The sequence below is a fragment of the Xenopus tropicalis genome, chromosome 10, assembly GCF_000004195.4.
Source record: "Xenopus tropicalis strain Nigerian chromosome 10, UCB_Xtro_10.0, whole genome shotgun sequence".
NCBI classification, from domain to species: Eukaryota; Metazoa; Chordata; class Amphibia; order Anura; family Pipidae; genus Xenopus; species Xenopus tropicalis.
The window spans coordinates 23,368,474-23,385,522 of NC_030686.2; the positions used below are offsets into that span (position 1 = coordinate 23,368,474).

The following is a 17,049-nucleotide window of genomic DNA, read 5'->3' on the forward strand; positions in this document are numbered from 1 at the left end:
ACTTGCTTATGTTAATTGTTTTCTCGCAGGTAAAGTGAGGATTGGATCTGGTAAAATCAAAACATCTATCATGATGGTTTTCACTTCTGCTACCACATATGTTGATAGTATAAACTTTAATGGGAAGGTGCCAGTGCTAAGTAACAAAAGGGTGGATGAATAAATGATTTCTTTGTGTTGACCACTTTGATTATCAATTAATTCAAAACTATTTATATATCTGTATTGGCATCATAGTGTTGATTGAATAAACCTTTAATGTGCTTTTGTCAACCAGGTCATTGTGTCTTTTGCTTGTACACAAGAAAAGAGGAACAATGCTCTAAACTGGACTCATATTTGATAAAATACATAATGCTGTTTGTTGTACAAGATTTTAATAACATTTATTGAGATGCTGACAGTAACCAAACACAATAAATGATCCGTCATTAAAAAAAGTGAAAATGTTTACTTTCAATTCTGCTTAAACAAAATGAGGTTAACATTCAAGAAGATAGAGATATAAATGAGATTGGTTGAATCCTCCTATAGTTTAACCAGGTCATAAAAAGAAAAGAAAAAAAAGCAAAATGATAAATGACCGTTGAGCCAGGGAGTTTATGGACACATTTGCAGCACAAAGAACTAGAAATGGCTGTGTCACTCACTAAACTAATAAAGGTTACAAAACAAGACATTTATAACAAAAATAAAAAGGATGGCCAAAATATTGCAAATAAAAACATGCCTAAACAAGTACTAAATTAAAAAAAAATGACTTTTATAGGATTTTTAAGCAAAACCAGAAATCAGCATTCATTTAGGAAACTATTGGAGAATAAAGTAATTATGTAATTATATTCTTTAATATTAATATATATATAATACATATATTATTCAACGTCTTGTTTCATGTAGTAAACAGAACAACAGTAGCCTATTAATACTTTGAAGTTCTTTGCTTTCGTAATCCTTTATGCGTGTCTGAGAAAGCAGAACAAGAAAAACTCCCGAAATTTCCTAGAATGAAATCGTGAATCCACTTGTCATTGTGTCCAAAGCATTTTATATAAAGAATGCTGTATATACATAGGCTAAAAAGTCTTCCATGGCAGAGCTTTGTGAAGTCCCAATATACTCTTTAAAGACAGCGTTTTTCGTGATCTCCAAGAGCATTTGTTTCTGTTGCTCTTAGCAGCACTGTGCACACAATGAGTTCTGTATGAAATACATATCCAAAAGGTGAATGAGGCTTGATGCATTCTTGGTACATCAATTCACATATGCTAATAACTGATGTTTTTCTTTTGGTTACTTAAGGAGCCATTCATTCACTGCAGAAAAGAAAGTATAACATAGGATTAATATACAAGACAGAATTGTCTGACCTACTTTTATCTCTACTCCCAAAAGTACAGCTATATACAACATTGTACTAGTAACTGTTAACAAAAACAAGATTATTTTACAAAAGAAACTCTAGAGATGGGGTAAAGAAGGCCTCTATATGCCAGGGTGATGAACTGCAGCAATAAACTCTTTAAGAGAAATCTTGGTTTGATTCTTGAGTTGCTTGCAATTTCTGGCAAGCCCATGACTTGTTTCAGAGACGAGACCTTAGATTACATGCATTCTAGGAGCACATAAGGTACAGTGCTGCTTTACTTATTGTATCAGGGAAATATTTCAATGCAAAATATAGTTTTGTAAGGGCTGATCACAAGAATTTTAGGAATTTTTAGGAAAGGACAACAAAAACATTTGAAAATCTGTGTGGTTTTCCTTACACTTATAAAGGGAGCACGGTTTTGTCTGGCCCACCGAATATTCTGTGCTCTCCTTTCTTCTTCATATTAAAGTGGAGTTTGGCATGATTGTTATGGTATTCTTTAGTACTCCTTACTAAATATGATCAGTGTGCATACATTGTATATTATATGTTTCTAACAACAAATAAATAGTTGTGTGGCTATGTCAATTTAACATATTTGTGCTTCCCACTAAAGATGAGAATACACTAGACAGATCACTACCATGAACATTCCCTTGCAAAGGTTATAGCATACTCAAGCCCTCACGCCTACCCTCTACTGAGAAAAGGCTCTATGAGGTTCATTTAACAACATTGGCCAAATTTTCACCTATGCAACCAGTCATTTGCTTGTTTTACCAACTTCACGTAAAAGAATACAAACAAAAATAATTATCAGTTAGACCCTGTGATTTTGCTAGTGGAATGACATTTATTCAGAAAGCTTTTTTTTTTTTTTTTAAAACTTCTTTTATTTTCGTGTGTACATTAATAATGACATAGCATCATTTAAGTATAGTTTCTAATTACATTCAACTTGTAATTTTCTTAACATTTCTCTTTAACATTCAGTATGTTCTTTACTTGAATCAAAAAAGGAAGGTGGAAGAAAGATATCGCGGACCTTCAGTTCCAAGTCCAGGTAAGGAGAGTGGGGAGGGTAGGTAGGGGGGGGGGAGATGGGTAGGGGATAGGGTAGGAAGTAAACATATAACTTCTTAGAGTAACATGTTATGTAGCTTATACATTTTCAATATCAATACAGACACCAGGTTTGTGATTTTGTTATTAAGTATTCTAGGTTTAATGGAGCTGTTTTTCTAGGGGGGGTGTAACACCTGATTGAATTGTGGGAGGGTGAAACCTTGGGGTGGGTAAAAAAGAAATTTTCCTGGTGCTAGCCTACTGATGTGAGTCTGCCGTCAGTTGCAGTTGTGTTTTTAATTCTTTCTTGATATTTAGTCCATGGTTCCCAAATCGTGTCAAATTGAGCTTGTTTATTGTCCTTACTGGCCGCCATTCTTTCCATTGTAGCCCTTGCGTTTAGTCCCTGTATGATTTGGTTTATGTTATAAGGGCCTCCCGTTTTCCAATGTTTCGCTATGTACGTTGTCGTTGTATTGAAAATTTGGAATAAAAGTTTTTTCCACGAGTGTGGAGTCCTGTCCGGTAGGTGTAATAGTAGAGCTGTTTCTGGTTTGGCTGGTAGTGGTTTTTGTAGGTCCGATTCTATTAGGTTGAACACCTGCCGCCATAGTTCTGCCACTTTTGGGCAGTGCCACCACATGTGTAGTAAGGTGCCCATTTGGCCACATCCCCTCCAGCACATAGGGGAGTATGTGCTTGTAATTTTATTTATTTTAGTTGGGGTTAGGTGCCATCTGTAGAGTAATTTCCTGTAGGATTCCAGGTGGTTTGTGCATTTTGTTGCACCTGAGGTCGCATCGAGTATATTGGTCCATTGTTCTGGAGTTAGGTTGATTTGTAAGTCCTCCTCCCATCTGTACATAAAGGGGTGTTTGTGTTCTGTGGGTAGCTCCATAAGGATTCGATAGCATGTGGATAGAATTCCTCTGGGTCCATTTTGAGCAATTCTACATAGTTGTTCCATTCTGGTAAGTTGGCGTTTATTTTTGTAATCTTGTGTGCTTTGTTTTAGGAAGTTTGTAATCCTGATGTAGGTAAAATGTTCCTTATCTGGAAGTTGGTATTTATCCTGTAGTTGTCGGAATGTCAGTATGGTGTTAATGGTATATAAGTCTGCCAGTGTTAATATTCCCTTGTCTGACCATTTCCGTACCGGGAGATCCTGGATGAATCGTTGCATATTGGTAATGGGTGATATTGGGGAGGGGAATTTTCCCAACTTCCCTTTTTTGTTGGTTTTATCCCAGTTCAGTAGTGTTAGTTTCGTTGTCGGTAATAATGTTAAGTTCTTGGGTCTTGCCTTTGGCGGTAGCCACAGCAGGTTTGGAAGCATTAAGTTATCCAGAAAGCCCGTTTCTATTAATAACCATTTTCTATTTTCTGGTGGGCAGTGCATCCTGACGGCAGTTTCAAGCAGTGAGGCTTTGTTATAGTTTACTAGGTTTGGTATCCCCAGTCCCCCACTTAATTTGGGTTGTTGCAGTACTCTAGCTGCAATTCGTGGCTTTTTTCCCTGCCAAATAAATGTGTTCATTTAGGTTTGGAGCAGTTTAATATATCTCATGGGAAGGGAAATTTGGATCGTTCTAAACAAATATAAAATTCTTGGTAAGACATTCATTTTAACAGTGATTATTCTGCCCAACCATGATATGTTTTGGGGTTTCCATTTGTGATAGTCGGTTTGTATTTGTCTTTGCAATGGTTCATAATTTAACCTGAACATTAATTCGGGATCTTTTGGTATTTTAATTCCCAGATACGTAATAGATTTCTCTTTCCAGTCAAATTTATGTGTTTGTTGTAGTTGTTGGAGGGTCTGGTGTGGGATGTTGATTGGTAAGGCTTGAGTTTTCCCTGCGTTGATTTTGTACCATGATATTTGATAAAAGTTTGTTAATTCTTGCATAAGGTTGGGAACTGCTATCTGTGGGTTAGTGAGGGTCAGAATAATATCGTCTGCAAACAGGGCAATTGTTTGTTGGCCGTTTTGTGTTGGGATACCTGTGATGCGTTGGTTCTGTCTGATTTTGCATGCTAGGGGTTCCACCATTAGCGCGAATATAAGTGGCGATAGCGGGCAGCCTTGTCTGGTGCCATTTAAGATTTTGAAGGTGTTGGACAGGATACCTGATGTGTTCACTTTTGCTGATGGGGATGTGTAGAGTGCCGAGATTGCTTTAATAAACGTGTTTCCCAGTTGGAATTTATTGAGTGTGTTTGTCATATATTCCCAATGGATCCTGTCAAATGCCTTTTTAGCGTCAAGGGACAGTATGAGGGTTGGGTATTTTTGTTGTTTAGTTATGTGTAGAAGGTTATGTAGTTTCCTGGTGTTATCTGGTGCTTGTCGGTTCATAATGAAACCGACTTGATCATTATTAATGAGAGAGGGGAGAATTCTGTTTAATCTTTGGGCTAGTATTTTCGAGTAGAGTTTGAGGTCTGTGTTCAGTAGTGCTATGGGCCTGTAGTTTGCACAGTTATTTTGTGGTTTTTCTGGTTTGGGAATGGTGGATATATGTGCATGGAGAAACTCTGGGTTTATTTTCCCTGTGTTCATTATAGTTTGGAAGGTTTTGAGTAGATGTGGTGCTAGTGTATTTTTGTAGGTTTTGTAGTATATATTTGTGAACCCATCTGGGCCTGAGGCTTTGCCCATCTTTAATAACTTTATTGCTTGCAGTACCTCTTCTAAGCTGATTGGGGCATTGAGATATTCTATTTGGGTTGGATTGGGCTGTGGGAGCTGTAGGGTGTTAAGATATTCTATAATTTGGGATTTGCTTGGCTGGGGTTCGTTCTGTTGATTCTCTAAGTTATATAGAGATTTGTAAAATGATGTGAATTCATTTGCTATTTGGGTGGGGTCAGTAATTTTAGTGCCATTTTTTGTTAAGTGTGATATTCTCTGTTTGGCTTGTTGGTTTCTCAGCTTTGAGACTAGTAAACGGTTTGCCTTATTGCTGTGGGTATAGTAAAATTGGTTCAGTCTTTTGAGTCTGTATTCTGTCTTAGTTAGCAGTAGTTGAGTTAGTTCTTTTTTATTTTCTTGCAGCTGCCTCTTTATGTGTTGTGTGGGTTTCCTATGGTATACTATTTCTGCTTGTTTTATTTTTCTTTCGAGGCTCTTTTGTCTTTTTTCATTTTGTGTGCGTATTCCCTTAGCTATTGCAATGAGTTCTCCTCTTAGGGTGGCTTTATGGGCCAGCCATATTGTTTGGGGTCTATACTCTGAGTTGTGTTTATTTTAAAGTATTCTTGTATTGATGTTTTAACTTGGTTTTGTGTTTCTATATTAGTTATCAGTGATTCATTTAGTCGCCAGGGTGCTAGATGTCTACTGTCTTTATTTAGGTCTATTTCTATTCCAACTGGGGCGTGGTCAGACCAGGTTTGTAGGCCTATCCATGCTTTCGTGGTTACAGCTGATGTTTGCCTGTCTGTTAGTATGTAATCAATTCTAGAGAACATGTCATGTCTGGGAGAGTGGAAGGTAAATTCCCTGTTACGTGGGTGCTTTGCTCTCCATACATCTACTAGTGCTAGTTTATGGAGAAGATCTCTAGCGTTTTTGGCTACTTTTTCTTGTTGTTTGCTGGTGGTAATGTTGGTGGTTCTTTGGACATCTAGGTGGGGGTCTAGTATGCAGTTAAAGTCTCCTGCTATTACACATCTGCCTTTCTGGTGCTCCAGTAGGCTTGTTAGGGTTCTGGTAATAAACTGCAGTTGATTATCATTTGGCACATATAAGTTTATCAATGAGTATTGCTGGTTTCCTAGCGTCCCATTTACCATTAAGTACCTGCCTTGTGGATCTGTAATTACTTGTTGTTGTTGGAATGCTATCCTGGAACTAATCAGGATGGACACACCTTTAGACCTGGTTTTAGAGAAGGCATGAAAATTGTGGGGGTAGTGCTTGTTTAAAAAATTTGGGTGGTTTGACCTTTTAAAGTGGGTTTCCTGATAGAAGAGAACATCTGCTTTGGCTTTATAGGCCTCATGTAGTGCAAGGTTTCTTTTTTGTGGGGTGTTTAAGCCCCTAGCATTCAATGAATAAAACTTTGCCATATTTGTCAGCTCTCTTTTGTTGTGTTATAGTTATCAAATACCAACATACATTATGTACAGTGACCTGGTGTCTGTTACTCAGAGTTAAACATATAACATAAACAGTAAAACATAACTTGCATAACTTTGTTGCAGTGGTAGGTTTCTTATTCTTACGTTCAAGACAGACGGAGAAGTTTTCCTGGGTGGTATTCCGTATGTACTGTCTTGTGGCGCAGTGGTTTAATGGCGGGTCTGCGCCTTAATATGTCCGAAAGCTTTTAGGCTTGTGGACTGGGGGGACTGGTGTTTAGTCTCCCGGGGTGTTCCGAGTACTTTCGTGCCCTACATAGGTTTGTAGACTGCGTTTATCTGGGAATAAAGTTATCGTGTACAGTCATTTATACTCACGCCACCTGCCATTCTCTGGTTAGCTGCCTTGATGGCGGGGTGTTCGGTGGGGTACGTTTTGCTGGTGAATTCATGGACCATCTCCGTATAGCCTTGTGGGCCTCTTCGGGTGTGGATAATGTGGTGAGGGCTCCATTGCGGGTGACTATCAATTTCACCGGGTACCCCCAACGGTAAGGGATTTTTTGTTCCCTGAGTTTTACCGTCACCTCCGCGAACGCTCGTCTCCTAGAAAGAGTAATTTGGGATAGGTCTGTGTATATTTGTAGTCCTTTGTACTTTTCTGGCCAGCCTTCTTTTTTCCTTTGCGCCTGAAGCAACTTTTCTTTGGTTTTGAAAAAATGTATTTTGGTCAGCACATCCCTTGGTGCTGGTTCTGGCACTGTTTTGGGTTTTGGGATGCGATGTATCCTATCTATTGTTAGATCTGTTTGGGGTGCTTCTGGCATTATGGTCTCCAGTAGGCCTTTTAGGTATGCCTCCAGTTCAGGTGGCGTGATCGTTTCGGGTATGCCCCTTAGTTTGAGGTTATTTCACCTGGAGCGATCTTCTAGGTCTGCTACTTTATCTTTCAACTTATCCATTTCGGATTCTAGTTGTGTATGTGAGTCTGCTAGGTCGTTGTGAGCCGCTGCATATTCCGCCATTTTGGTTTCCATATGGGCTGTGCGGTCTCCTATATCTTGTATCTCTTTTCTTATGTCGTTTGCTAACTGCTTTATGTCTGCTTGCAGTGTGCTCTTTAAGTCTATAATCATGTTTTTCAGGTCATCTACCGGTGATATACCTGAGGGCTGTGCTGCGCTGCCTTCCCCGAGTTCCGTTTGTGGGTCCAAGATGGCGCCTGCTTGCCTCTGTGGACTTGTGTGGGGCGCGAAGTAGGCAGTCACTTGCTGCGGGGGCTTTTTGGCTTGCTGTTTTGGTGGCATGGTGAGTAGCGCTAATTCTGCTATCCTCTGCGGTTTATGTTAGAGGTGTTTTGCGAATATTCCCAGTGCTTTTCGGGCTGTGACTCGGAGAGCTCCGGTCTCACACGTCCATTCCGGATATGAGCTAGCTCCGCCCCCAGAAAGCTTTTGTTTTTAACCTAACATGCTACAGGCTTGATACTGTACATCAACCAAATGCTCTACTGGTTGAGACCATGGCTATGTTAACAGCATTTCTTTGGTAGAATGCCTTACATGTCTGTTTATGCCTTATTTTTAAAGTTCCTAGGCCAGCTGAGCACCAGAACAACACAGAATCATTTAACTACTAACTACATATGGTAGGTTGTAGTTACAACACACCATCCACTTACTAAACCTGTTGGCATAATGGCTGCAGGTTTAAAAACTGTGATACAGCAAGCAAAATTGTAAGATACAAAATTAATTTTATAATGCAAAAAGTGTATTTGGTTAAACATGCAGTAGAATGGATATGGCATGCACTAATATGTTGGTCAGATAAAGTTTTTAATCTGCACATTTGGTGCAGTTCATACCTTTATATTGTAGTTTTTGTGCTCTGTTGTTCGGACAGTCTTTCCCTTGTAATCTAAAGTTGATGTTAGTGCGGATGCAGCGGTTGTTTAATGACTGGACAGGTCGAAAGTTATCACTCATGCTTGAGAATATCTGGGAAGGTTGATTTTGGCTTAGTAGTCTTAAGGAATGCATCTGTTTAGGAAAAATAAAAACAATGTTTGAATAATACACCATGTGGACTTACACCTTCATGAGAGGTTTTTCATCAACGAGTGGGAAAAAAACAGGTGGCAGCCCAAAGGGTACAATTTTGCATTTTGTAGTGTTTTTTCTCACTTGAGCCCAAAGTACTGTAATACTTATTGCTCTTCAACTCATTAGTAGAGCTGTCAGTCTAGTTAAAGAATAAGTAAACCTTTTATTTTAAAATCCTTAAAAAGACTCTAAACAGTTCCCAAAAGGACATACAATAATTTATTATGCTGCATAAAACAAAATTCGGTGAAAAACCATGTAAAATGCATGCTTGCTGCTTTGTGCTCCAATTGAAATAAATCAGGCATGTGTAGTTATAATTTAATTTTCGCTTTGCCGGAAAATTCACAAAACGGTGAAAATGTTGTGCGGCAAAACAAAATTGTTTGGCGCGTGACTATTCTTGCAACAATTTTTGGACACACGACTATTCTTGCGACAATTTTTGGATGCATGACTATTCGCCGACAATTTTGGACGCGCGACTATTCTTGCAGCAATTTTTGGACGCACGACTATTTTGACGTGTGACTATTCTTGCGAAAATTTTTGACGCACAACTATTCTTGCGACAGTTTTTGGACACGCGACTATTCTTGCGACAATTTTGGACGCGCAACTATTCTTTTGATGCGTGGCTATTCTTGTGACAATTTTTGGATGCGCGACTATTCTTGCAATGTTTTAGGTACCTGGTTTGTTTTTGAAAACGAAATGGTCAGGTGCTAACAACTCAAATGCACATGATATAAATAGGGGATACTGCGCTTTTCTACTGATAAGTCGACTGGTACATATTATGTTTTACATAGTTACATAGTTACATAGTTACATAGGGTTGAAAAAAGACCATTGTCTATCAAGTTCAACCCATCCGAGTAAACCCAGCACACAACCTATACTAACCAATCTATACACTCACAAAAATAAACTATATATACAACCAGTAATACTAACTGTAGATATTAGTATCAAAATAGCCTTGGATATTCTGCTTGTTCAAAAACTCATCCGGGCCCCTCTTAAAGGCATTAACAGAGTCTGCCATTACCACATCACTAGGAAGGGCATTCCACAGCCTCACTGCCCTCACCGTTTTGCACTGCATGATTATGTATATATATATATATATATATATATATATATATATATATAATAAATAAGTATTTGCTCATTATAAAGCACAGGAGTCATTTTGAAAGTGGAGCTGCTGGGGCAAATACAGCCAACAGTTCGATGAATCCTTACCAAATTCTCAAACTGTAAAAGTTTTTTGCAAACACCTTAATTTCTTTATTTATGTAAGAGTAAAATAAAGAAGTTAGAATCATATATTGGCATATTGTTGAAATTTTAATACCTACCATAAAATCACATTTCTTCCTAGTATAGATAGTTTTTTTTATATGGATATCATATTGTTGGAGCACAGATATTTGTTCCTGCGTGTCTGCATTACTACTAGTCAGCACTGTAATACTTTATATCCATACTATGCCTGGCTTAAATGCTATATATAAAGAAAATACTTTTTCTCTCACAAACCTATTTTTAGTATTTTTGACGTATGCCATACTTTACTGCAGTATATTTGCTTGGTCCTGCTGAGTAAACGCATCTTTTAACTTTTGTCTAACCAAAGCCTCACCCAGTCTATTATGTTCATTGGACCCTAAGATAATACAGTCAGGACAACATAATCTGTAGTACTGTACCACAGAAAGCCATATACATGAAACACACATAACAGAACAGGTGGCAAAGATAGCGATGCTTATTAGGGCTTACACTCTAAAGGTGCAGCTGCTTATAAGGTGACTATTCCTTGGAAACACAGACTGCCATATTTTTGAAGCGACAATTAAATCTTTACACAAGTGCAAGTAGGTTGTTGCTGGCCAGTGTAATGTGAAGGGGGAGTGTGCGATTGGATCTGTCCAGTAGCGACAGGTGCTGAAATGCTTAAACTGTCCCAGTGTGTCATTACCCGTAGGTAGTTAGGAAAGCCATTAGTACCTCCTGTGACTGCACACATTCTATAAATCTCTTTGTATATAATGTACATGAAAGGAAAAACTGCAGTTAGCTAATGATTTCTTGTTAATGGACTCAATTTGGAGAATTGTATGATAAAACGCACAGTAACACAGTAAAACTAATTTAGGTTAAAAAAAACCATGTCCATTGTGTTCGTCCAGTCCCTGGATGAACTTTGTGCTTAGAACTAATATCAGAAACCTGTTCTTGAAGCTATCTAACATATCTGCCAGTGCAACCACTTCAGGGAGAGAACTCCACATCTTCATAAAACTCACTGTAAAAACCCTTTTTACATATTAGGACAAAATATACTTCCTTGTAATCTCAGCACACCCCCTGTATTTGCTATAAGGATCCCCCCTGTATGTGCTAGAAGCATCTCTTGGTAAGTACAATATATAGTATATTGTGTGGTTCTGTTATATGTGTATGAATAGTTATAATTTTCCTCTTAAAGGGACAATAGAATTCTAATTGGTCAATGTGCAATTAAGTTTTTTTGTCAATGGCTAAAGACAACTAGCAGGTGCAGCTTTATGGTTGGGTTTAGTGCCCCTTTAAGTTCTTCATCTGCAGTGTAAATGATCCAAACTTGGATTAAGACTTTTCATACCCTTTACAAGCTTAGTCACCCTTTTTATTTCAATAATATCCCTTATTAGCACTGGGGATCAAAACTGTATGGCATATTCTAGATGGGGCCTTTCCAGTGCTTTGTAAAGGGGTAGAATTTCTCTCTCCTCCTAATCTATATCTTTTTTAATACAGGTCTAAACCTTGTTGGCCATTTTTGCTGCTGACTGGCGTTGCTTACTATAAACACTTACTCCCAGATCTTTCTACATCAAGGATTTACCTTACTTAGTCCCATTAAAAGTATGGTATAGGTAACTATCATATTTTTAAATCCCTGGTGTATAACCTACTGTAACATTTATCAACATTGAAACTTATCTGCCATTTAACTGCCCAGTCTACCAGTTTTCCCACATTCCACAGCAAGGATCCCACATACTAGCTGGATTTTTTTAGTCTGCGTAGTATTGTCACTGGCAAACACCATTTAATTGCTTTTAACGCCCTCCACAAGCTGGTAGCAAATAAAATGAGAGCAGATCAAATATAGAACCCTGTGGAACCCTGCTAATATCCTTATTAGAGAATGTTCTCCATTACTGAATGAGATCACTTAAACTTTCAAATACCTTGCCCATAACAGATAACTACAGGCCTATAATTGCCAGGTTAAGGTTGTTTTTTTAATGTTTTGTTTTGTTCTAAAGCTCTCCACTTTGGAATTTCGGCAGTAGGGTCCAATCGCTAGGGCAGAGGTATGAATGAGAGACTGGAAGATGAATAGAAGAGACCTGAATAGAAGCACAAGTAATAAAAAGCAACAAAAACAATAATATTGAGGCCATAGCAATAGCATTTTGGCTGTCAGGGTCAGTGACCCCCCAAGCTGGAAAAAGGCAAACCAAAATAAAATAATAAAAAAAACTTTGTCAATACATCCACAGCTCTGTTTCCCTCAAACCTGTCAATTTGCTTCATGTTATCTTTAGTCCACATGCACGCAGAAAACTGCAAAACCGATGGTTCTACCAGTGAGGCCACTATTTTGCCTCTGTGTTGGTAAATCATGCACAAGTTTCATGCACAGCAGTAACTTACTGAATTTTCAAAGCACTACAGCAGAATACGACATACTTGAAATTCCAAAGCCAAAAATCCTGGAACATTTAGTTTACCCCAGAAAAACCATACATTTTTGAACAGTCCACATTCTGCCAAATCCAAAATGGGTAACCATGTCTTTCTACGTCTCAATACCAAACAGCATTGCTTTTCTGGACTTAGCAGTTTCTATAAAAATGTATGAAAAATCACTTCAAAGCTTCCATTTTCAAGCATCTTATCTTCCACATAGCATTAGGTACTAATAAAAAATATCTTAAATATAAAAAGGGTCCACTGAACAGTTTGATGCCCATTGTGCATTGGATCACCAAAGTACCTGGCATTTAGAAACCCCAAAATGTAGTAAGTTCATACAAATTGCCCCAGGGATCACTTCAGCTACTGAAAATTCAACACAGTTACTGCATTTTTGAGGGGTAAAAAACCCTAAAAAATAAATCTACCCCCCAGAACTATATATTTTTGAAAGCTACACATTTGGGGCAAATAAAAAATGGGCACCTATGTCTTTCGCAATGCTTTTCCCATAATTGCCAGTTTTGATGAAATACCTGAAAATCTTCCATTTTCAAGCGCCTTATCTCCCACATAACATTAGGTACCAAGAAAAAATATGAAAGCCCAGGGTCCACTGAACAGTTTGATGCCTGTTGTGCATAGGATCACCAAAGTATCTGGCCTTTAGAAACCCAAAATGAAGTTTGTGCATACATATCTCTCCTGCCAAAAAATACACTGCATTACTTATGTGTGGTAAAAGTGGGAAATAAGTAAGTTGATCCCAGAAATCCTTATATTTTTAGAAAATATACATTCTGCTAAATGTAAAATGGGTAAATATGTTTGGCAAAGCACCAAACATCAATTTCTGAAAATTGTCTCAAAGCTTGCAATGAACCTTATTCTATACCTTACATTTCATATTGTACCAACATAAAACATTCAAAATATGAACACCACAGGCCTACTGAACAGTTTGATGCCCAGTATGCATAGATTTACTATGTGACGTTTAGAGGCTCCCAAATGAAAATAGTGCATTTGAATTTTCACTGCTGCAATATAAGCACCTAATATGTGCCATAAGACCCCCTAACAGTATGGAGACCCTAGAAAACCATATATTTTCCAAAAGTAAACATCCTGGCAGAACAAAAATGGGTAAATACATCTTTCTACTACAAACGACCAAACTAAAAAGCTATACTAAACCTAGTGGTTTTTATGACATTTCTGAAGATCGACACAAAGCTTGCATTTTACTCCATTATATACCCCACTATGTGTGAGTGCTGTGAATGTGTAAAAGCCCCTAATGCCCCAAAAATGTATGTGTGTGTGCGTATTCGTTTAATAAGTGTGTGTTTGTGTCTTGTTTTGACACTAAACTTGGGTTGCCATTCAGGCAGATTGTGCTGGAGGAGCTGGAGCATAGGGAGATTTTCAATAAGTCCAGGGGAGGCTAAGCCTCCCCAAACCAGCTTGACACATTAAAAAAACAAAACAAAAAAATAGCCCTCACTCCGTTTCTGCATTGTCCTGGAAATATTCCTGTCCTGCAAGCCCGTTCTGTTGTGCTCTGATTGGATCTTTCTTCTTGTGGATTCTCCAATCAGAGCACAGCTTTCTTGACAGACAGTAAAATTGACCAATCAAAGCACAGATGCAGACAGGGCTCGGGAGATATTACAAACTGAAGGCAGTGCAGAAATGAAAACTGAAAAAAAGAATCTGCAGCTGTAACTTTACCTGAGAACCAACTATCAACTTTTGCTGCAGATTTCATCCCACTCCCACAGGTACTACACACAGGTACTATACAGTTTTAAAGACTGAATCACTAGCTGACATTAAATTGTTTTTTGCCTGACCTGACATCTGTAATAATATACAATCTATCACCTGTCCTAACAGATGGATGGTAAGTTAACTCTTTCCCCCTGAAAAAGCTCATTGTGCTTTTATATATTTGTTGTTGTTGTTTCTTGCACTATTTTTTTATTTTATTTTTGTCATTGTTTTGTTCATTTCTAGTAGTTACAGTGGAGCCAATGTTGTGTATCCGTGCCAGTGTTATAGTGCCAGGGCCTGCTTTCAGTACCCACTGCTTCTCACTGTATATAATGTGCTGGTTTTGTAAATACAGACTGCGTCTCACTGTATATAATGTGCCTGGGGAGTCAGTACCCACTGCCTTTCTTGCTATAAAACTAACATAAACACATCTAAAGGGGTGATTCACTTTTAAGTTAAATTTTAGTATGTTACAGAAGGACCTATTCCTAGCAACTGGTCTTCCTAATTAATTTTTTTTATAGTTCTAGAATAATTTGCCTTTCTTTTCTGCCTCTTTCCAGATTTCAAATGGGAGCCAAAAATTATTCATCTCTTGTTTAAACCACTACCTGGTTGCTAGGGTAAATAAGACCCTAGCAACCAGATAGCTGCTAAATTACCAAATGGAGAGCTGCTGAACAAAAAGCTAAATAACTGAAAAAACATTAAAAATAAAATAGGACCAATTGTAAATTGTCTCAGAATATCAGTCTACATTATATTAAAAGTGAATTTAAAGGTGAACTACCCCTTTAAGATAACTGAGCACAAACACAAATGTTTGCAGATCCCCTCACAGATGTGCACGTATGAATACTTTTAAATCCTAAGCATTTTAGGGTGAAAAAAAAGCACCCCCAACCCGCACTTTTGTACAGAATTCAGTGGGAATGGCAAGAGGTAGTTGGGAGGTTAATTTTTTACACCAGCAGTGAATCCACTAAGTCTCATATTTGCTGTAGGTCAGTCTCTGTATGGCCCATCTTTAGCCTCCCCAAACAAAAAAGTCACCCTCCGCCTATGAGCTGGAGCTGCAGCAGGAACCGGAGATGCCTCTTATTGCTGTGATCGAGTGAGTGGGTGTCACTGTGGGGGAGGTAGATGCAGGACCAGAACTAGGGGTTCAATGCAGCTGCCCGGACTAGTCCCTAGGCTGCTCCTCCGCTTACAAACACAGAAGTTCTGTAGAACGTATAATCTGAATTTAGGTACTTTTATCCATAGAACGTAGATTCTGCATTCTATGGCACTTAAATGGTTAAAGAACTATTGATAAAGGGCCACAAAGCTAAAGCATGCCCAAGCACACCAAATAGAACAAGGTCACAGTGGTGTAACTATTGCAAGAGCCTGACACATAAAGAGACCTACAGCTGGCACAAAGCGTGGGACAATGTAAAGCAAGCGGCTGATAGCGCAGAGCAAACATTTACCTTCAAAATAAGTGAAAGCCAGTCAAACGCTTTAATACCAAAAGGACTGATATTTGATACAGGAGCAACATCACATATAATTACAGACATTAAAAAGTTTCAAAGAATTGAAACACGTTCTACAACATGGAGTAGGCGGACAGGAAAAAGACTCCTGATGTAGCACTGAAGAAAAGTGATGTAGACATGTGCCTGACTGACGGCAAGGGGAACCTAGTGCAGACAGCATTAATAAATGCACTGTATATCCTCATGTTTCCACAGGACATTTCCTCTGTTGAACCAGCAACAAGAAATGGCACATCTGTTAAATTTCAGCAAGATGGGGGCGAATTGACTTATAAGAACTGTACCAAAGTCATCATCAATAAATATAATAAACTTTATTATCTGAAGACTTTGATGAGAATGACGACAGTTGACACTAGTGATGAGCAAATCGATTCTGAATCTTTCAGAAGATTTGTGAAACGTCAAAAAAGTGCATCATTTATTTTACGTGCGCAACAATTTCTTTTGACGCAGACAACAATTTTTTGTCATGCCGCAAATTTTTACGCTGTGAATTTTGTCACCCATTTCGCAAAAAAATCCTCCAATGCCGAAACGTGAAAATTCGCAGCGAATCCATGCCTGCCAAATTATTTCGCCCATCACTAGTCACTGCTATTAAGATATCCAAACTTGGCATGATATCCTTGCTCACTGTAATTATGATAATGTTTTAAAACTACAAAGTGTAGTAGAAGAAATGAACATTAAGGGTAAGGCTGATAAGTCTGACCTAAATTGTGAAATTTGTATCCAGGGAAAATGTGAGAGTCTGGCACTTGTTTTAAGCACTCACTTAAACTAATACACACTGATTTAGCAGGCCCTATAGAGCCATTTTAAAAGATGGTTTTAGATATGCCATAGTATTAACTGATAATTATTCTGGTGCAGTAATTATGTACATTCTGAAAAATGATACAGTAAAAGCCATAGAAACGTTTATTGCTGATATTGCTGATCAAATGTACAAGGACTGATAATGGCAAATAATTCACAAAGAATGCTCAGTCACAGCTCAGTAGGAAGGGCATAAGGCATGAGACCTCAGCACCTTACCAACACATCTCACCATTTTAAATAGTGTTCTCCAATTTTTCTCAGAAGTCCCATTTTTTTGATAGAACACTATTTGAGTAAATTACTAAAAGAGTTATGGACATTTGCATTAATGATTGCTGCTATGATTCATAACAGCTGCTTTAATGATCATTTAAGGCAGACCCCATACTACATGTAACTATGTACATGCTAACAGGGAGAAAGCCTAATCTTTCAAAAATCAATGTAAGGTTCAAATGGAAAAACTGGAACATCCAATAACCAAGTGACCGATTTATTTGCACAACCTTTATCA

General features: G+C 38.1%; 1 protein-coding gene across 1 annotated transcript in view; it reads right to left on the minus strand.

The window, feature by feature from the left end:
- Positions 1-360: 360 nt before the first annotated feature.
- ca10 (carbonic anhydrase X) overlaps positions 361-17,049 on the minus strand; it is a 156,898-nt gene continuing 140,209 nt past the window's right edge. Inside the window, exons 8-9 of the mRNA XM_031894778.1 lie at positions 8,394-8,568; positions 361-1,316 (exon numbers count right to left, since the gene is read on the minus strand). Of these exons, the coding sequence (XP_031750638.1) occupies positions 1,294-1,316; positions 8,394-8,568 (198 nt within the window). The 3' untranslated portion in view covers positions 361-1,293. The remainder of the gene's footprint in view (positions 1,317-8,393; positions 8,569-17,049) is intronic.